This window comes from Crocodylus siamensis, chromosome 1 (genome assembly GCF_052110815.1).
Source record: "Crocodylus siamensis isolate JL-2025a chromosome 1, ASM5211081v1, whole genome shotgun sequence".
Lineage (NCBI taxonomy): Eukaryota > Metazoa > Chordata > Crocodylia > Crocodylidae > Crocodylus > Crocodylus siamensis.
In genome coordinates, this window is record NC_143395.1 from 37,293,596 (window position 1) to 37,315,666 (window position 22,071).

At 40.6% G+C, this 22,071-nt stretch overlaps 1 protein-coding gene across 1 annotated transcript in view; it reads left to right on the top strand.

The window, feature by feature from the left end:
- Window positions 1–22,071, top strand: part of DLGAP2 (DLG associated protein 2) — an 803,365-nt gene that overhangs the window by 755,474 nt on the left and 25,820 nt on the right. Inside the window, exons 11-12 of the mRNA XM_090033149.1 lie at window positions 7,122–7,207; window positions 8,776–9,191. Of these exons, the coding sequence (XP_089889275.1) occupies window positions 7,122–7,207; window positions 8,776–9,191 (502 nt within the window). The remainder of the gene's footprint in view (window positions 1–7,121; window positions 7,208–8,775; window positions 9,192–22,071) is intronic.

A 22,071-nucleotide genomic window follows, 5' to 3' on the forward strand; every position in this document is an offset into this window, starting at 1 on the left:
AATGTGTGTATAAATATTTTCATTTTTTTTTAAAAACATAACAAACTAGACACAATATTATTTGACTATCGGTATTTTTTATCATTAGTCCTGTTGTCATTATAGTTAAATGTATGTCTCTTATTCAAATTCATAAAATAACATCTATCCTTTAGTCCCTTGATGGTGTCTACAATACTTCACTGTGGTTACATCTGCATGTGCATATTAAGACAAAGCAATAAACTCCAGCACATATTATGCTGGATTTTATTGGTCCCAGGGACCATGTTTACACATGCAGCTGAGACTGCAGCACATTGATCTAGGTTGGTGCAGTCCCAGCTGGCAGGGGACCCAGAGGTGAGCCTGCCAGCCCAGTACTGCTCTGACCTGGCTCAACATGCTGCAGAGGAGCTGGTTGAAACACATGGGTGGTGCCCCCACACGGAAGCACCCTCATGCCATAGCCAGCTGAGTCACTCTCTTCACATGCATTGCTGCACACAGAAAAACTCTGCAGCAGGATAGTACTTGTATTTGCAACTTCACTAAACATCTCATGTAGATGCACCCTGTCAGTCATTTCTACACCTGAGTTACTATGATCACACATGAGTTTAAGTTTTACTTAGAGCTAAAAGCAGTCTTCCAGACTGTAAAAGAGAGGACAGACATTACCAATAATATTTAACAGATTGTAGACAAATATTTAACAAAGTATTGCAGACAAAATGATAGTTTGAAAAGTTAAACATCAAGACCATTAAAAAGGAGAATGGGCTGTTAAAACCTGTGGAATGGAGAGAGATTAACAGGAATCAGGGAGATGATAATGAGCCATGAAGTCAATTGACTCTCCTAGCATTACTAGAAATGCTGCTGCCCCTCCCAGGCAGTTGCTTTTAAACTTTGGGTGGACCAGGAATCAAAAGGGTATGCAATTGCACTACTGCACCCAGGGCTGTCCTTTGGAAGGGTGAATCAGGGCAACTGCCCTGGGCCCTGCATTTTGGGCGGCCCTGCAGAGCGGGGTGAGAGCCAGGCGGAGTAGCCATGCCCATGCCCCTTGCAGTGTTAAAGGGGCCTCGCACAAGCTGATTTGTCCCAGGCCCCGTACCCCCTACAGTCATCTCTGGCTGCACCCCACCCTCCACACCCCAAATCTGTCCCTGAAACCACATTTCCAGGAGATGAATAAGAACAGACAAAGAGTTGCTTGGCTTATTTGTAATATTAATTAAGTGCAGTTTACAATATAACCTAGGTTAAGATTGTTTAAAATAAGCCTTCTAGGGCTTGTCTACGCAACTGTGAAGATGATCCCCAGCACAGAGTGGCCCAAGCAGGCCCCACACACTAAAATTCACTGATGAGCTCTGACCTGGAGGTTTGACCAGAAGTTTAAATTCAGCTATTTGAGGGACTAGCCCAAAGCAGTGTCATTGACATGCCTTGTGCATGAAGTATGCCTGTGGGCACAGGTCAGAGCATGGGGCATACTTGGCTTTCAATTCGAGGCATGTGAACAAACCTTTACAAGATACTAAATAAATATTTAGATAATGCTACATAAGATTGGTACTTCAAAACCAAGTCAAGCTTAATGCCATTGGACTGTTGACCTAGGAGTCCCTCATAAAATTCCCTCATTTTTGTTTTGTTTTTTTCTTTCAGGGTTGGAAGGGACCTCAAGAGGTCATCTAGTCCAACCCCTTGCTCAAAGCAGGACCCCAATTAGATCATTCCAGGCCTTAAAAAACCTCCAAGGATAGAGATTTCACCATCTCTCTAGGTAACCTATTCCAGTGCCTCACCACCCCCCTAGTAAGAAAGTTTATCCTCATATACAACATAAACCTCCCTTTATGCAACTTGAGACCTTTGCTCCTTGTTCTGTCATCTGCCACCACTGAGAACAGTCCAGCTCCATCCTCTTTGGAACCCCCTTCAGGCAGTTAAAGGCTGCTATCAAATCCCCACTCAGTCTTCTCTTCTGCAGACTAAATAAACCCAGTTCCCTCAGCCTGTTCTCATAAGTCATGTTCCCTAGCCCCAAAACCATTTTTGTTGCTCTCCACTGGACTTCCTCCAACTTGTCCACACCCTTTCCATAGTGGGATCCCAAAACTGGACACAGTACTCCAGATGTGGACTCAGTGCAGTGTAGTTCATCAGTGCAGAATAGAATGGCATAATCACTTCCCTCAATCTGCTGGCAACACTCCTACTAATGCAGGATAGTATGCTGTTAGCCTTCTTGGCAACAAGGGCACACTGCTGACTCATATCAAGTTTATTCTCCACTGTAACCCCCAGGTTGTTTTCTGCAGAGCTGCTGCTTAGCCAGTCAGTTCCCAGGCTGTAGCAATGGGATTCTTCGGTTTCCTCTAGTACTATGTGTAGACCTTGTACCCTATGATCTGGTTCCTCCACTCCTAACAGAACAGGTGACTTGATGATAGAGCTATTATTAGACCCCTGGTTCAGGACTCAGTGGTTCCCTTTGAAGGGGTAGAGAACATGGGCAGAGCATTAAGGATGGTCCAAGCAAACTTCTGAATTTCCTGCTTATCATTTCCTGGGTTTCCTGCTGCTTCATTCTTCTTGCCATGGAGGATGACAGGCCCATATTACTTAATTTAGCAGTTAAATAAGATTCTTATAGGTATGGAAGCTCCCAACTCTCATGGGCTCAAATCCTTTGGAGGAGGCAGACTACCTGCTATATTTGTCAAATTCCTATTCTTTTTTCCCCAGCTTTTGGGCCTTTTCCTGTACAACATTTTTCTTTCCTTCTAAGTCTTTCCTCCCTAGTATGAAATGAAAATCAGTAATGTTTAAAAAGTCAGTAATTATAATCAGAGATCTATGACAGTTAGCAATCCTGACACCTCAACAACCCTGGGTTACAAACTTCTTTCTGTTAATGTATTAAGTATAACTTTCTATTTCTGTTGACTGCAAAGTTGCAGAAGACAGACTCTGCAAGACTCCTTATATCATCCTGTTGATGGCAAGATCAGGGTTTCAAACATTAAGCCAATTGGAATTCCAGGTAGTGAGTAATAAAGCGTTCACAAATCATATCAAATATATTATGATACACTTTAAATCATGGGAGCCTCGCAATCAAACCAAACACATCCCTTAGCTGATTTGAATTTAGTTTGGCCAATCTGAACTAATTTGAAGATTTTTCAAGAAGATTATTTTTTACTACACTGCGCTGGCTTTTACTTCTCAGACCTAAAGAAGACTGTCTTGCATTCCCAGTTCTTACCTAACTCTATTTCAACTATACAGTTAGTCCAATAAAAGACACTGCACTAAGAAATCCTTACCTCTCACAAGATTCCTCCAAGTCATTTCCAACAGGTTTTCTTAAACTCTGTCATTTGAAAACACTGTTTCTTCATTTTATTCTTAGTTAAACTGGTGCCTTGTTGCTTTCCTGCTTTTACTTATTTTGTCATTAGCCTCTATTTCCCAGGTTATTGTCTGTCAGATGTTACAATATTTGCTCTCACAAATTGCATCAAAATCCTTATTTGGCATCATTCTCCTGCTGTAGGGCATTTGAATGCAGCAAACAATAGTAAACAAATAGAAGGTATCAAAATGTGAAGGCAATAATCAGGTCATTTAGGTAGTGTCAGCTTGCCAGGCTGGAAGAAAAATAGTTTGGCTGGAGTTTCTCTTTAGGAGTAACTAGAGCCAGTGCCATTTTGACACTTAGGCAGTGTGTAGACAAAACGAGAGGATTTGTGCACAACACTTTAAAGTGAGCTAAATGCTTTTGCACCACTTTAATGGTGGCAGTGTTTCTATGCCTCGGTAGTGTATTGAGCATTAATTCCAGCAGCTGTAGGAAATTTGGCAACGTAATGCACCTTAAATGACTTGGGGTGCAGCAAACTAAAACTACTTTGAGGAGCTTTAGTTTGCTGCCCCCACAGCCACAGAGTGAAGCACCAGGCTCTGTGCAGATCTGTGACTCTGCAGGAAGCGCTGCAGGTAGCCTGGCAGTAACCTGGGAAAGCAGCTCCACCCAAGAAAAGCAGCAAGCCTGTTTCCCACCCCCACTAGTCCCCCCACACGCTCCGGAGCCTGCCTGCCTGCCTGCCTGAGCTGCAGCCAATGTTTCCCTCTGTGGCTGTAGTGCCCCCTGGGACTGCCCAAGTTGGGTGTCTACAGGCTGGTGCTGCCAGGGGGGCGGTGTGCAGCTGCTGCAGATGGGACCCCCCACAGCCTAGGGACCGCTCCACCTACCAGCAGCTCACCCTCCCCTCCCTGCTGGGGAGGCAGCTAAGTCAGCAGCGTGTGTGCACCACACAGGGGTTTAATCAGCCCTAAATTGAAAGCGGTGTTTTTTTAAAGTCCACCACTTCAATTTAGGGCCCCATTTCATCTACATGCACCTCTAGACTATAATTTTCTTAATAACTGTTTTGAATAGTGTAACATTTCAGTGAGGATCAACTATATTTATTCCTCTAATAAACATATAGCTTCCTTTGCCAGTTAGGTATTGGGCAAATCATCCAAGTTTTCCTTCTAGCAGAAGCAACAATGGAGATGGAGAAGAAACCTTAGAAAGGTCTTTTTCATGGAGGTGTTACAGAATCATTCCAAAATCAGTTGGCAGAAAGATACGAGCTTATAGGGGTCATAAAAGGAATTTTGCCTGGCTAGATCTAAGGCATGCCTCTTTATTTGGTTTGTCTTATTCCAAGTCTATGCCCAGATCTTTGTTACTTCCTGTGAGTTATCAACACAGGTCTAATGGGAGAGAAGACTTAGTCCTATTTTGTGGTCCAACTACTGTGATGCTAGGCACAGCCTAGAAGAAATCTTAGGACCCATAGAGGAACCTCTGACTGGGCCACTGACTTTGCTGCCCTTGGACATTGCTAGCTGCATTATGGCCTCCTGGCCACAGTAGTGGTTACAGTGGTGAGTAACAGCAAACTGCTCCAGCAGGGCAGGGAAACAGCTCTTTCAGCACCTGGTACCTGCCATCAAACAGTGATTTTCAGTGCTCAGTGATGTGCAAAAGGGCCTCCCAGACTATAAAGGCAGCTGCCCAGGGCTCCTCTATAAGGACCTATAGAGAAATCTTCGGGTCTTAAGATTTCTTCTAGGCTGTGTCTAGAATCGCACTGGTTGGATCCACAGAGCTATTTATAGCATCCCAGAAAGGGGGTATGGTACCCTGGAAGCAAATGAATTCACTTTCATGCAAGCTTGAAAAATCTGGAGATATTAAAAATAAAATTGGCAAAACAAGACAACAGTTCATAAACGTACCCAACATGCAGGCAACAGGAGAATAGCTTGATTCTCTTATATTTCTGTTACATACATCACGGAGGCTTATTGGGAAATGCTTCTTCCTTTTCAATATTTATAATGACTTAAAATTTAGTATTTCATTGATTGGCAGTTGTCAAAGCACTATTTCAGTGCACTGGCAATAAGGGGCCTGTGAAAAACTCTGGTAATGTCAGTAACACTATTCTAGGTTTCTATACTTACAAAAAGTCAATTTTGATCACTTTTTCATAGCTTCATGGTATGTTGAGCTGCATAAGAATTTTACTTACATCTTATGTGGAAATATTTTGTAAGACCTTGGCCTTCAATCCTCACAAAAATCCTTGATTAAATGCATTGTCTCCATCTAAACAAAACAGCAAACTCTTAGGAAAAAGGGTTTCTTTACATATACTTGAAAAGTACTATGTATACCTATTGTTTTATTGCTTATCACAGAGTTGTCAACCAGGGGTACACTACCCCTCGCGGTACTTTGAAAGGTCCCGGGGGATATGCTGGGGTGGGTGAAGACGGAGTGCCACCACCCCATGCCACAGGAGCAGGGCTGGGGCAGGGCAAGAGCAGGGGTCCCCATGCCCCCACTTCGTGTGCAGCTGCTCGTCACACCCCCCAGGGGTACACTTACTAAAAAGGGGGCCACCAATGGTACACTTATTTTAAAAGGTTGCAAACCCCTGGCTTAACAAATAAGAACAACATATGCTGTTAGTGAAACTATCAGCTTAGAAAGGAGGAATACTGAATTGGATCATTGTAGTGAGGGCATGAATTGTTTACAGCATTTTTTGCAGTCTGCCTTTTAAAAAATAATACTTTCATAACTAACTGGTATATTATCCTGAACATACATAAAAAACAATTTAATTAAAAATGTTACATATAGACTCTTTCTCCCTCTGAGTTAACTTTATAGACCACAGCTACATTTTAAAAGACCAATTTTTTCTTCCACCACTTAATTATAGGAGTATCTTTGGTACATAAATTATATTGATGAGTGAAAACACTTCTTTTGGCATAACAGGCAAAGAGAAAAAACATTCTATTATGATGGTTTTTTCCCTTAACTCTTCTTTGGTTTACTCCAATATTCATTTTTCTACATTTGTGTGCATGTTAAAAAGTACTGTGCTAGAAATGGGTATATAACATCCTGCAGGAACTTGTAGAATTAAGGTAAAAGCTTTACTGCAAATGTATTTTGGTAAACAAGTTTCAGATAGAAATACCACATAAAAGCCTGAACTACTTAGTTGATATAGCATTTTCGGGATTATTATATTAAAAGAGGGTGAGCTGTGGCATTTTGCTATCTCCTCTGTGCCACTTAAATGCTTCTATATTCGTCAACACAATTTTCCACAGAATTTCATTGCAACATTTATTTTTATCACTTGCAAATTTTATGGGGCTACTTTCATTTTTATTTTGTAAATCATCCTGCCATATAATGAGACCATTTTGTACTAATATATAAAGGTGCAACCCCGTGGATTCCTAGCTCTAAGAATAGAACAGTTAAACCAGGCTTATTTCCTGCCTGCATTGAACTGAGTAATTATATCTACGTACATTTAAAAGAAGGAATTACAGAGCAAAAATAAAGCAGTTATGAACCATTTTGTAGTACAGAGAACCAAACAATTATATCAGATTGCATGCTTATTTAAATTATTTTACTAGGTTAGTTGTTTCTTAGAACTTATTAATGAAATACATAATTAATTGAAATGAATACAGAGATAAATAATGTTGAATTGTCAATGTTCACTTCTGCAGATGTATCTTTTGTGTTGAATTAGGTGGAAACGGCAACTGATTCAGATACTGAGAGCAGAGGCCTACGAGAATACCACTCTGTTGGAGTCCAAGTGGAAGATGAAAAACGGTAATTCAGGCAAACAATGTGCAGTCTTTCGGGAGACAAGACATATTTATAACAAAATTTGAATAATCTGGAGAGTGTGTTCTATGAATAATTCACAAAGCCCATGTTAGTCCATTGCTGAGATTTTAGAGATGGTCCCTAAATATCTAGACAATATTTCTAGTGTTAAATTTGATAGGTAGAAAATATGTTTCAGGGTTAGTTTAGTGTTCCAAATTGATAAGAAGATAAACAGATTCCACATATTCACAGCAGAGGTGCACGCCTCTACGCCAGTGATTATCCACCAAAGTGCTGCAGGACCTTGGGGGCCAGGAACAACTTTGAAGGGTGCCATGGCTGCTCTTCTTCCCCACCTTCCCCCCACATCTCACTACCCAGGCCCTGCCTGAGGCAATAAGGGCAGGCTCACCCCTACCCTGCCAAGGAGGTAAGTGTAGGCACCTTCCTTCTCAGCCACTCCTCTTTTCCCCTTCTTCCTCCACTGCTCAACCCCTGTACTAAGAGGTGAGCATTGTAGTCAATTCGTTTTTCAGGTTCACAGAACGTGGATGGAGAACCACTGTCTTATGCACTAAAAGTGCCACTACTGCAATGGGACCCCTAAGGCAAAATCTTCATGCCTTTACAGTCCCTTTGCAGAATAATGCCTAGTCCACAGTACTTCAGTCCTGACTTAGAGGGTCTGGTACATGTAGGAGCTAGTTTCCATTCTTTGTCAATCTTTGCCTGGTCTGCTAAAACTGCTGATAAGTGTTCTAATCTCGGAGTGATACATACAGTTGCCCATTAAACCCTAGAGAAAGACCATTATCCTGATTCTGAGATATCAAACAGTCTGTGCTTGCTAATTACCTGTGGTCCCCATTGACTTGAGTCAAATTTGAACAATTAACCTAGCTGTTGAACAATTGCCCTAGCTATTGCTTAAGAAATATATATTTCTTAAGCAATCCATTGTCCCTGAGCCAACATTTTAAACATAAATCTGCTCCAATATATCAATATCCAAGAGAAAATGGTCATGAGAATTTTTCTATACAGTTCGTAAAAAATATTAAACGTCCTGCCATTATTTTCCACCAATTACAGAATTCTACCTCTGCCTTACCTCCGAATATCTTTGACTGTTTCTGAAAAGGTTGTCTAAGTATATCTGGCTTTTTTCTTCATTTCAACAATAAATGCAGTATTGCAGGTCCTACCTGATATTGCCAGTTCATTTTTTGATGATGTGCCATATTTTATAATGTGAGAACAGATCAATATGAGCTTCCAAAGGTGGTTTAAATGATTTTCCTTTATATTTTGTTCAGATCAATAATGACACCATATACCTACATATATTCTATTTACATGCTTCCCCCAACCCCTTTCCTTCTCTTTTTTCTCTTTTGTCACTTATTGTCTTATTTGTAAGTAACTTAAGTATTTGAAGAGTGGAAAGAATAGTTGAAAAATCATCTGCATAACTATTATCTAGTATCAGGTTAAAGAAAAACTTTGTCTTTTGCCAACACATAAGACTCTCATATATTTTTCCCCCTTTCTTTTTCCCCTTACCTAAGACATGGACGGTTTAAGCGCTCAAATAGTGTAACAGCAGCTGTACAGGCTGATCTAGAACTGGAGGGTTTTCCTGGACACATAACAATGGAGGACAAAGGACTTCAGTTTGGTTCATCATTCCAGCAGCATTCAGAGCCTAGCACTCCTACCCAATACAGTGCAGTAAGAACTGTACGGACACAGGGACTGTTCAGTTACAGAGAAGATTATAGGACCCCAGTTGACACCTCAAATCTTCCACCACCAGAACCCTGGCTGGAGCCAGCCATTGAAACAGTAGAAACTGGTCGAATGTCCCCTTGTCGACGAGATGGGTCTTGGTTTATGAAGTTGCTACACACTGAAACTAAGAGGATGGAAGGATGGTGTAAAGAGATGGAGAGAGAAGCAGAAGAAAATGATCTGTCTGAAGAAAGTAAGAACACTTCAGAAATTTTGTTGTATACATTTGATGTATATGTTTTATGATGAGTGTGAAGTTATGGCAATTATCTGTATGCAATAATTTTATAGAAGCATATTACATACTTCATAAAACCAACAGAAAAACATTTCCTCCCCTGAAGAGCTTACAGTCACATACCTGAGTGCTCCAGTTGATGATATGGGCCACCCCTGTTGCCAATAAGGAACTCCACTGATGTTAATGGGGGGATCTGTCTGCATAGCCAGCTCCAGGATCAGGAAGGAACACGTTTTAGACTTGATGGCTGACAGTTTGTGCTGTGCTTCTAAGAGAAAAAGAGAGACATCATATAGCTTTCAGAATCATCTGATTCTGAGCTATTTCAGGAGCTAGCAGGCCTGAGGAGCTGTCTCATTTATGCCCATGTATGAACAGCAACTCTACCCAAAATCTTTTCAATACTACATGGTGCACTGCTCCAGCCCTAATCTTTTCCAGACATCTTTAGTTGATAGTTGCTGGCTGTCTTCAGTTTCTGTACCATAAATTTTCTTCCATTTGGATCTGGGTTTTTTGAACAGCTTTACTGGCCCTTGACCAGTACAGTAAAATTCCTATTCCTAGATACGTATTCCTATACCTATTGAAATAGAGGGGCTGGAGTGGACTAAATATTCCCTCACCATTGCAAGTTATTTTGCCACTGGAATTGATCAGTGTAAAAAAAACCAGTGGAGAGGAAGGAAAAAGCTTACAGCAATAAGATTCTGCATGTATCCAAGCATATACCCTTTAAAGGGGTCAGTTACATTCTGTTGCTATCCATTTATAAAGAACTGATTGTTTGTTCACTTCCTGTGCTCACAATAAAGGGTGTAAAGTGGTGCAGTGAAGTGAAAATGAATTTCTTCCTAGAGCAGAACTCGGGCCAGTATTAACGATGATGATAAATACAATTGGTGCTAACATTCTACTAGACCCTCCCAGCAACTGCATCCATTGTCATTTATCCTTTTTCATAGATGATTTGTCAGTTAGTTTTTAGTTTACATTGTAATGCTGTATCCTAACTGACAGGGATTATTTTTTTAAGTTCCAACCATCATACATATAAGATCTATCCATTTTAATTTGGGGGCCAATGTCTTTCCCCTGCACTTCTTCCCTATTATTTCATTGTATTCTTTCTTCCATGTCCAATTCATATTCATGTTTTACCCTCAGATTTCTGGGCAGTTCCATATGATGCTTATCATATGATGCAGGTAAGTTTAGGTTAGATATCAGAAAAAAACTTTCTACTAGGAGGGTAGTAAAACACTGGAACAGGTTACCCAGAGAGGTTTTGGAATCTCCATCCTGGAAGGTTTTTAAGATCTGACTAGACAAAGCCTTGGCTGGGATGATCTAGTTGGGGCTGATCCTGCTTTGAGCAGGGGGTTAGACTAGCTGATTTCCTGAGGTCCCTTCCAACCCTAATTTTCTGTGCAATGCTGGACAATTTCTGTAGCTCGCTTTCCACTTTTCCAAAGAAAAGACAGTCTGTTCCTTCATTAAATCATTTTATTTATATGCCATTATTTTGCTCCACCGTTCTATGCACAGGCATTTGCTAGGTAACTGCATAATCTTATTTCTGTAAGACCTATCTTTCCATACCCAACCCATTCCCTTTATTTGTGGTGATTCCTTTCATTGTGACATATCTGAAATTATACTGTAAGCAGTTCAAGCCAAGAACCTTGCTTGCATGTTTCTACTGTGAAGGGTTTATCATACTCTCAGGTGCAGTTAAACTAATACTAATACTACTACCACTAATAATAATAATATTGTACTTTAAAGTGGTTTTTAGCACTCCCCAGCCTTCTTCCATATTAGTAGATTTTTAATACTTCCTTTTATGCAGCACTCGGGTTTCTCAGTTCCCCCAAATCTATTTCTGTTGTATTATTAAACACTGTAAATTCTTTCCAATGATAAAGTTAAATCACTCAAAGTATCAGATTTCAATCTCCACAGGTATTGATCCACATGTGCAGCTGGTGATTGACAATTGACATAGAAATAGGTTTTGAACAGCTCTAAACTCCCAAGCAAGTGTTCAAATTGTTGGGAGATGGGGTGAGGGGAGTACACAGTCAATAATCTCCTCATTCATTTCTACTGGCCAGTGACAGGGAACAGACCTTACCCAGGGTGATCTCCTTCCCTTCTTCTTCAAGCTGTTCCTCACCTGCAATCCAGTCAAGTTTCCCACCTAATGAGCAGAGTGGGCGGTGTTCTCAATAAGTATTAATTCCAGCTGATCATGAGTGAGTTCTGCTTTAGTTGGGTTCATTGCTTTCTGGAACATAAAGCTGTCTTATTACTGCTTAAAGAAATTTGATTATGTACTTTGGATTAACAGTTATATCTATGTACTTAACAGCAGCAACTAGATACTTAAATATCCCAGTATCTTAGACTACCCTGCTGCTTAGAATCCCATAGTTTATAGTGCTGCATAATCAGGAGCATACATTTGTAAAGAGGTAGGTGAGGTCAAGGCATAATTTGACTGGGGAGGGTTGTGAGCTGCTAGATTATTTCCAACAAAGATTATATTTGGAGGATAAGCAATACTGTAATACTGTGGGTTTGGGGGCTTTCTTTTTCTGAAGGACTCCTATTCTTCATGAGAGAAAGAGAGCCAGTTTTCTGAGTGATATGGAATTACTGAGACACTATAAAATGGATTCCTTTGGCATGGTTACTTTTCTGGGAGCATCACTTAAGATGAGATTCTCCTCTCATCAACATGAAGTTGGTGGAGTTAATAGGTTTGCATAGTTTAAAAAAAGCAGATCTTGGCTTTAGTTAGTTGTAACATATGGCATTCAGACTTCTGCTTTATTCAACCATATGTCTCAAGTGCCCTTCATTTCAAGGGATGCCACTCATTTTACTCCCAAATTTACTTACATTGTTGACAAACAAATTACTGTCCCTTCTTTTCTGTTGATATGGATTACTACAGGAGAAAATGAAAAGAATCACGAGGCTTGAATTATCAAAAGTATTGCTTATACCAAAGGAATGAATCTGACAGCATTTTAGGGCTCATCCATGAATATGTAATTTTCTTTGGGTCATTTTTCACACTTGGCATCTTTCCTTTGAGCTTTGGAGATTACCAGACCCAAGGTTTAGTGATATCCCACTATAAAATGTATCTCAATATACTAAAGCATTTGGCAGTTCCCTGAAGAACAGAAGCAGAAGTGTCTGAGCCAGAGAGAGCTAAGCAGATTTTCCATCTTCCAGTGGAACACACTATTCCCAAGAAACTTCACAGCAGAATGTGCACATTCAGAATGTCACGGTCAATACTCAATCCCTTATTTGAATCCACAAGAATAGATACAGATTGGTACCTCATAAAAGAGCATTATATTTATGTTGCCATTTATATTTTATCTTGGGCAAAGGAGTTAAATAGAATTGCCTTTTAAAAAGCAATTTCACTTTGTGTATTAGCACAATAGCCTTGAGATCTTAGAAAACTTGTTTGATTGCCATATCGATTTTTTTTCTTTTGCTGTAGCCTCTCTCATAATGTTGTTGTAAGAGCTTCTCTCATCAGGTCTTAGTGAAGGAAAGAATAATTATTGCACCAAAAACAACCTATCATAACTAAAGTCCCCATCTTTGCAGTTCTGTGCCTTTACTTATTTTGTCAGTTAGCAGTAAATTAGATTTCAGAGTCTTTGAAAACTTCATTTATTTTTTTGTATCCAAATTAGTAGATAGTGGTGCTTTTCTCATTCCCATATGGAATCTACCAGCAGGGGTGGATCCAGAATTTGTCAAAAAAGGGATGAGGGAGCAGTAACCTGCACTGCAGGGCTGGCTGCACTCTGCTTCAAGCCTCCTTCCCCTCATACTGGTGCAGGCAGACCATGCCATGGGAGCCTCCAGCGACTTTATAAAGTCCTCAGAGCATCTAAAAACCCTTCTGCTCCCATCTGTGCTCAGAGGCACATCCTTTCCCTTTCCTCCTCACCACTGCTGTTTTACCTGCTGTCTGGAGATGGGGGAAGCTTTAGAGCCACTCCTACCTGTCCAGCCAGCCTGTGCAGGGACAGTGACAGTGGCAATGGAGTAGTTAGATTCCCACCCCATGTCCAGTACTCCAGAAGCAGGCACAGGGATGGGAACCACCCCCATAACCTCTGCCACTGCTGCTTTTGCTGTCCCTGCTGAGGCTGGCCCCTACACAGCTCAACTGGAGCAGGCAGGAGTGGCTTTGAAGCCTCGGGATGGCAAGGAAAGCAGCAGGGGTGAACAGAGAAGGGAGGAAAGGAAAGGGAGGGTGTGTGCTTTTGAGTATGGGGGGATTCTCACCTGATTTGAGGGGCTTCAAAAATATTCCCAGAGGCTCTTGTGGTGTGGGCCAGTCTGAAAGGGTTGTGTGTGGGGGGAGGAGGTGGCACCTGCACCACTGCATCCCCTGCCCCCTCTGGATCCACTCCTGTATACCAGTATATAGTTGTGCCTGTTCCCAGGATAAGTCATTTAACTATGTCCACTGGGAGAGTACATCCATACTTATCTTTTAAAAAATCTGTTTCTGAACAATTGCAATTAGAGCAGCTCTATATGGCACCAGGCAATACCATGTGGCAATATGGATATAGCAATAGTTTGTACACAAACAGAACCCGCTGAGGCTGAGGGCCATGGAACTGAAGTTTTCCACTTCCAAGATGAATGCTCTGACCACTACCCTATTATCTAAAAGGCATTGCAACCCGTGTTGCTCCAAGAAAAACGGACTGCAATTGCATTTTGTGAGGACTCAACTCCCATAGGCATACATTAAATATACTTTGAGTGCACATACTGGATTTGACCCCCTCAGGTGGAGAAATTCCTGGTTCCTGGATTCTGATTAGGTTCACGTTGAAGTTAGGTGCCAAGCTGTTCTGACTAGTGCAGTTCTAGGTATATACAGAGGTAAAACTCCAGGCACTGAGAGCAAGGACCAGCACCTACACCCCATGGGGTGAATCATGCCAAAGACCTTGGATCTAGTTCAGAAAGGTCTCCGCAGCACCCTCCTCCCTGCTGCTCTCTCATTCCTGCCCTTACCCTTGCAGTGCAGAGGGGATGAGTATCTGCAGTGGGGGTAAGTGCAGGGACTTATGCTGTTTAAGGGGCTGGATATTTGTGGGACACAGCAGTGGGACAGGTCCCAAGCTCCTGTCTGCAGCAGCAAAGGGTTACCATCCCCTGCCCTGGAGAAGACCATAGTGAAATAGAAGGGAGACCAGAGAGTTTAGATACTAGCTGAGTATCCTCAGCACTAGGAATTGTGGGAGTTAATAACCATGCAGGCCCAAGCCTTACTACAGGGAGGCAGAAGGAGCCTAAATTCCACATTTGGCTTATTTTTCTCAAGAAAGAAATTACCAGACACCTACAACAGTGATTTTCAGCCAAGATGCTAGGGCACTCTGAGCATGTGAGCAGTGGGGGAATGAGCTGGGCTGACAGGTGGAGTCTCGCAGAAAGGTTGAGTCTCGCATCCACCCATTTGCACGTGTGCACACAGCAGAGTCAGGGAAGTCAGGGCAGGAAGTGCTGGGGTGCGGGGAACATCTGTGGGCACTGCTTGTCTGCAGTATGCTCATCTGCTCTATTCCAGGAAGGAGGAGGGGCGTTTGCTTTCCAGCTGGCACAGGGGTTAGGCCATGGGGCACCCTTGGAAGGGTCTCTGGGGTGAGGCTGCAAGACCCTTCTGATACAGAGTATCATTTTAATCACAAAGCTTCCATTATGAAAGCTTTTTGGCAATAGATAGCATCAAAGATTAACATATAGAAACTTGTAATTTAAGTAACATTTCAATAGCACCAAGAGCCCATAGGATTATTTGTGATAAAATTAAGTATGTCGTGCTTTTGTGAGGGTCCTGCAAGATTTCACTGCAGATTTGAGATAGTGCCATCCCTGTCCCATTTTCATTTTTAAATGGTAGCTAAAATATCAATGCTTTGCTGCAACCAAGGCCTTGTACTGGACCTTGTGTATCATGCTGTGGCCCTAATCCTCCCCTCATTAAAATCAATGGCAAAACTCCTGCCAATTTCTGTGATTTCTAAATCACATCACTGACACATGTCATATAGTTTTAATCTTTCCATTCTGTGGTTTGTTTTAATAAAATAGACATGTTTGACAGTTATATGACGTACTGAAATGACAGCTGTGCTGCACTAAAATGCCATGCCACAATAGTCAGCTTATACATAGGGCTAAAAATTATGTGAATTGAGGAAGAGACTTACAGTTTAGGAGAAGATTTAAATTTTAAAAAGGTTGCCAGTTAAATAGTGAACCTAATTTATCTACAGGCATAGGAAATCAAAAATCTATTTTAAATTAAATGTAAACTTGAAAATTCTTACACATAGTAGTGATCTTGTGCATGTGTTTGTGCTATTTGAATAAGCATTAATGAATGCCTGACAATTAAAAAATTGTACTGGTGTTAAAGGAATCAGAAACTGATTTTTATTGGAAGTTTCCTCGTTTTGGCATATTAGTGGTACAACTGAGGAAAACATTTTTAATGACTCAAAGTGGTTTTGGAATCTGAATCGGATCTCAGTTATTTCAGTGTAAATCCATGTAACCTTGATTCTGCCCAGTGCTGCACATATGATATGAAGCTGGATTTTATTATATTAGTTCATAATATTTCATAAATATTATGATATAGCATATGGTTTTTCCTACACCCATGTAAAATGTTCCATGTTTGTGAAAAGGCCGCATTAATTTTTGTTATTATATACAAATAGCTTTGCTGGCTTTATCAGCTGTGTTGGACTAGAACCTGTTCTTATTTAAGTCAATGGTACAACTCCAAGAATGATTAGGAGTGGACCCCTAAACAGAACTTCCTAAGAGCAGTCATTTAATTAATTAAAGATTGTTTTGTAATTTGTATGCATGATGGAGCAGAGTTAAGGCTGCATGACCATTTTCTGATATCAAGAGATTAGCTATGCAGTTTCTTCTTTTACAGAATTGACATATATGTTGCTTCATTTTATCATTTTCTTAGACACAAACTCTCCAGGCATTGCTAAACATCTCAATCTCTATACTCACTAGTATTCATCATCCTTTCATGGAGATAATCAATCTGCACTCATCAGAATTACTCCCCAATGCATGAAATTAATAACAAGGCTTTGCCTGTCCATTATGCTAAAGATTATGAATTTAAGTATTTTACTACTTTAATTTAATTACAGTGAATCTGAGTAGCATAACTATGAGAGATTCTAACTTGTATTTTACTAAGTCTTATTTACATGTCTATATAAAAGTAAGTTGGGGCCCTTTTTGTAGACTCTTGCTTCTACATATTTGTTCACTGGAAGCAGTGCTATAACAAGTTTTTATTATTATTTTATTATTATTATTATGGCTGATTTCTTCATTGCCAATGGGCCCAAATTAAACAAGCATGCTCATCATTTAGGGAATGAGTAATTCCACTGAAGTCAATGGAAAACCCACATGCTTAAAGTTACATGTATGAGTAAGTATCTTGCTGATAATTTAACCATGCGAGGCTAAGCAGTATTTTTGGAGGGGTGAATAAGTTATTCATATAAAAATGCAATTTCAGTCAGTCTAGTTATTCAAATAGTCTCTGGTTGACCCAAAACATTTTCAGAGCTTCAGTACCAGTTATTCAGGTCCTGCATAGTGGTTATTATACTCACCTAGGATACAAGAAACCCAGGTGTAAATATTCTCTCAACAGAAAGTGAGGTCTGTCCTCTGCCAGGAAGTTTGTTTAGTGTCTCATAATCTCTCTTTCAAAGGCATATTTAAGTAGCTGATACAATGTGGCAGTTTCAGCAAGAAAGTTGAGAGAGAAGTGGACCATAACTCCTACATCCCAAACAAGTCTCCTAACTGCTGAGCCATAGCATATGGAGGGATGAGACCCCCCCTCATCCTCACTGCTTTGGGAAATCAAGGCATTTGGTTTTTTTAAACAAATTAAAAGTATGAAAACTGGTTTAAAAAAAACTTGCTTTGAATCAAATGAAATGTTTTTTTCCACCATTTCTTTTAATTCGCCAAAAATTATGGAAAAAATAAAATTTCTCATTGACATACGAAACTAAAAAAATCAGTATTCACACAGTTCTATTACTGATGACTATGGGATTATGATTGCATGGTGCATACATTAATTTATACAGTACTGGGAAGCAAAACTGAAATGTTCTCTCTACTGCATATAACAAACATAACCTAGAATCATCCTAGAAAAACAGGTCTGGAAGAGTCCTCTAATCCAGTTGCCTGCTCAAGGCAGGCAGGCTCTTCCTTGTCTTAACCATTGCTGCACAGTGTTTGCCTAACCTGCACTTAAAAACTTCCAGTAATGTAGATTCCACAACATTTCCAGGTAACCTGTACCAGTGTTTAACCACCCTTGTTGTGAGAATGATTTCATGAGAGCCAGACAAATTTCTCTTATTAAAATTGAAGACTCTTACTTCTACTACTGTCATCTCAGGCCACAGAAAATAGTAGATTGTCATCCTCTTTATAACAGTCTTTTGTATTTGAGCAGTTCCCACTCAGCCTTCTTTCTTTCAGACATTCCTGTTCTTCTAACCACTCCTTGTATGTTGTATTTCTTAGACCTTGAATCTTTTTGTTGCTGTTGCTGTCCTCTTGACTCTTCCCAATTTATCCATATCATTCTTGAATGCAGTGCCTAAAACTGGACACAGGACTCAAAGCTAGGCCTCAGCAGCCCTAAACAGAGTAGAAGAACCATTTCTCTTGACTCATGTGTAACACTTATGTTAATACAGACCATATTTTTGCCTTGTTTTGCAACAAATTTGCACCAGATTGTCATAGAATGAGATCACATTGGTCCAGCATGAACTGCCCTGGACAAATCTGCTTTGACTGTGCTTATCTTCTTGTTATCTTCCAGGGTACTTAGAAATAAATTTCTAGATGATATGCTCCAAAAGCATGCTAGGTATTGAGGTTATACCTTGTATCCTTTTTTAAAGATGGGCACTATATTTGCCTTGTTCCAGTTTTCCATGACCTCAACTGACATTGATTAGTTTTCAAAGGTAGTAGTTAATGGCGCTGGAATAACCCCAGCCAATTCCATGAATAATTCAGCCCCACTGATTTAAAAACCTCCAGCACTTCTAAGTAATCTCTAACCTGTTTTTACCTTCCTCTAGGCTGATAATCTCCTCCCTTATCCTTGGTAACTCTGCTAGGTATCTAACAATTGACGTGACTGAACTAAAAAAAGCCGTTAATGTTTTAGCCTTCTCTACATCATCCATAATTAAATTCCTCATGCCTTTTAATTAAGGGACTATATTTTCCTTCTTACTTTGGCTTCTAAAGTAATTCTAACATATAGACTATTTTTGTTATTGTTGTTTCCTTTCATGCCCCTTGCTTGCTCTATCGCTGTGTGTGCCTTAATGTTCCTAGTTTTTCTCCCTAAATGTCCATAGAAATAAAACACATGAAAAATGTAATTCCTGATACTATAAGAATTCTCCCACGGTTTGCCAAACCATCTTTTTCACTCATTCTAGAAAACCTATGGCAAAGGATGACATTTTATAGAGGATGTTACAATGAATTTCTGGTAAAGTATTACAGTATCATTCCATCGTTTCCAGCACTGCTGAGATATCATTTCCTCTCCTCCAAGAATGGTTCAGAACAAGAGATAAGGTTGGAGTTGGATATCAGAAAAATTCCTGTCCAAAAAAAAAAGTGGATTTAAAATTCTCAGAAATACCTGGATTGTTTCAATTCTATTGCAGCATATAGGAAGAAATGCAGTTTGGTCTGGGAAAATTCTGGGGTGGCTTGCTTGAAGCCTGTGTTCTTTTAGAAGGATTAGGAAAGTTGCATTTATCAACAATATTTTCTTTAAAATGTTTATTCGTGTTCTAAATATAAAGAACAGTTAGACAGTGAATAAAGGTCTAATTAAGGTGGCTGTGATTGATCCAAGCCAAAAACCTGGACAAAAGAGGAGCAGCACAGTCTTTACACACATAGACCTTCCAAGCTGGATTGCTGCTCTTCTGCCATTAGGTGGATGAGGACAGCACACACAGCCTGATATACTTGTCCCTAGAATGATTGGAAATTAATTTGAATGAGCTTCAGTTAATTTACAGATGTTGTTCCAGGAAAAAGTGTTAACACATTTTATCTTGCATACTTCACATGTACTTAAAGTGGGACAATGGACGGTATAACAGAAAGCTTTCTCCTGGGAGAAATACTATGTTTGTATATACTCTTAGGCTAGGGACAAACATTACCCATTAAACAGTTTAAGTGATCATAAACTGGTTTAAACCTGTAACAGAACAGATGTTCAGTGCACATAAACAAGTCTGAATATGGCTGAAACTGGTTTAAGATAAAACTGGTTGAAGGTACTACCAGACAACTGATTTGGGTCAAACATTTATGCAATGTCTGTCCCAGATCCCTTCCTGGTTTAAGTTAAATCAGAATCCCCCAGTATCTGAGATGCTTTGCAACTCTGGGTGGGGCTCTGCTCTTTGCCCCAGCCTAGAAGGGCTGGCCTCTCCCCTCTGCTCCTTGACTGCAGCTCCGTCAAAGACTGAAGGTACGGGCATATGCCTGGCTTCCTGCTGCTCCCCTGTCTACCTTACACCACTCCCTGCTCAAGTAGGGTTCCCCCCTCCCCTCTACCTTACACACACACCTCTCAGCATTAGCTATCAGACCACATGATGGCCACGGTCTGTGCTTTGGGAGGCGGGACAAAGGCATACAGGACAGTGTTGGCTTAGGGCTCTTTGGAGCTAATCAGCAGGTAGCTGGTAACGCCCCTCCATTCCTTCCTTGGAACAAGATGTTTAAGAAGAGCTTGAACTAATGAGAGAGCCTGTTGTTTTCTTAATGGGCTGATAAACATTGTGTATGGGATGATAAATACTGTGTTATTAACTCCCTGCTGGGCTGTTCAGAAGTGGGGCAGGGAACCCCTCCGTAATCAGAGCATCCTGTGGGGGCCTGACCATGACCCCTCTCAGCTCAGTACTATGGAAAGGAAGGAAGGGCTGCTGTAGTGCCCTCCCTCCCCCCGCCCCGCTTCCAGCCTGAGCCACTGCAGGCATGTGCTGGCATTTCTTCAGTCCAGCAGGGATGTCTTACAAACCAGTTTAGCCTAGCCAGGTTAGACTAACCTACAAAGATTGAATCAATTCAGACTTAGGCTTTTTGAATTTCTGTCCCTAGCCTTCAAGTCAGAAAACTTACTGTATAATGAAGCTGTTCACTATGATGAAGCCAAAAGATATAGAGAGAGATGGATAAATATAGATATATTCCAGAAAGATCTATTATTTTAATTAATCATAGAATATTAAAGTACTGACAGTAAACCAGGCATATCCATAGTTAATGAACATCTGTTACCTATAGTATATATGAAGGTGTTTCAGAAACTACCAGCAAAATGGCTGCCTATGCTGTATGTCTGTGACAAAGTGGAAAACTACAAAACAGCAGGAGAACCAATGACATCATTGTTGAATGCACCAATCATTTTATACCGAACATGTGTGATGGTGCTGAGCATGTAAACAACATGTCCAGGAAGCTGTCAGTGTACACCAAGGAACAGCATTCTAGCATTAGTTTTTTGTGGGCCAGTGGTGTACTGCCTAGTGAAATTCACCATAGGATTGTGACAAAATACAGTGAGAACCGTATGGCTCAACAGAATGTCTATGAGTGAATTGAGAAGTTAAAAAATGGCCAGATGTCCATAGTGGATGAACCCTGGACAGGACATGCCAGCACAGCCACAGCAGAGGACAACATTGCCAAAGTCACTATGACTTTTTGTGCAAACAGAGCTGAGTGAGCATTCCTTCACTAGTGGCTGAAGTAGGTATATGGGCTGACAGTATCCACACCATTTGGCATGCTCACCTGAATTACTAGAAAATGTGTGCCCTTTGAATGCCAAAGCAACTGATGGATGTGTATAACTTCTGCACCATGTATGAGATTAAGGTAAGGGGTTCCTCTCATGCATCATCACTGGAGATGAAATCTGGGCTCCCCATTACAATCCTGAGACCTAAAGACAGAGGATACAGTAGAAATACACATCATCACTGCTTCCTAAAAAAAATCCATTCTCAGCCACACTCTAGCAGGTTCTTGCTTATCCTGTTTTGGGATTACATTGGACCATTTCTTGTCCATGCAGCATGGGGTTATAATCAATAGCAACACCTACTACCTTCTCCAAAACTACCTGAAGCCAGCTAGTTGGACCAAACAGCATGGAGAGCTCAAGTAAGGTACTCTTCTCCAACTTGACAATATAAAGCTGCACAGTGCACAGAGGACTGTCCAGACTTTTCATTGACTGGGTTTTGAAATCTCACTACAGTCCTGATCTTGCTCCAAGTGATTATCACTTGTTTGGATTGTAGAAGGAGACCCTTCATGGGCACACATTTGGCAGTGATGCAGAAGTGCAGCTCATGATACAGGGGTGGCTGTCACACCAATCAAAAAACTTCTTCTTTAAAGATGCTATCAAGAAACTTGTGACTCACTGGAATACCTGTGTTGCAAAGCAGGGTGATTACATTACAAAATAATGTGGTCCAGTAAATGAGGAACATTACACAGAAAATAGTTTTATTTCAAAATGCCATTAGTTATTCTGAAATGCCCTTGTAGTTAGGGTCAATTCAAATCTTGGTATACAGATTCCTATTGATTCTTGTGGGCTTTGGAGTAGGTGTGAAGCAAC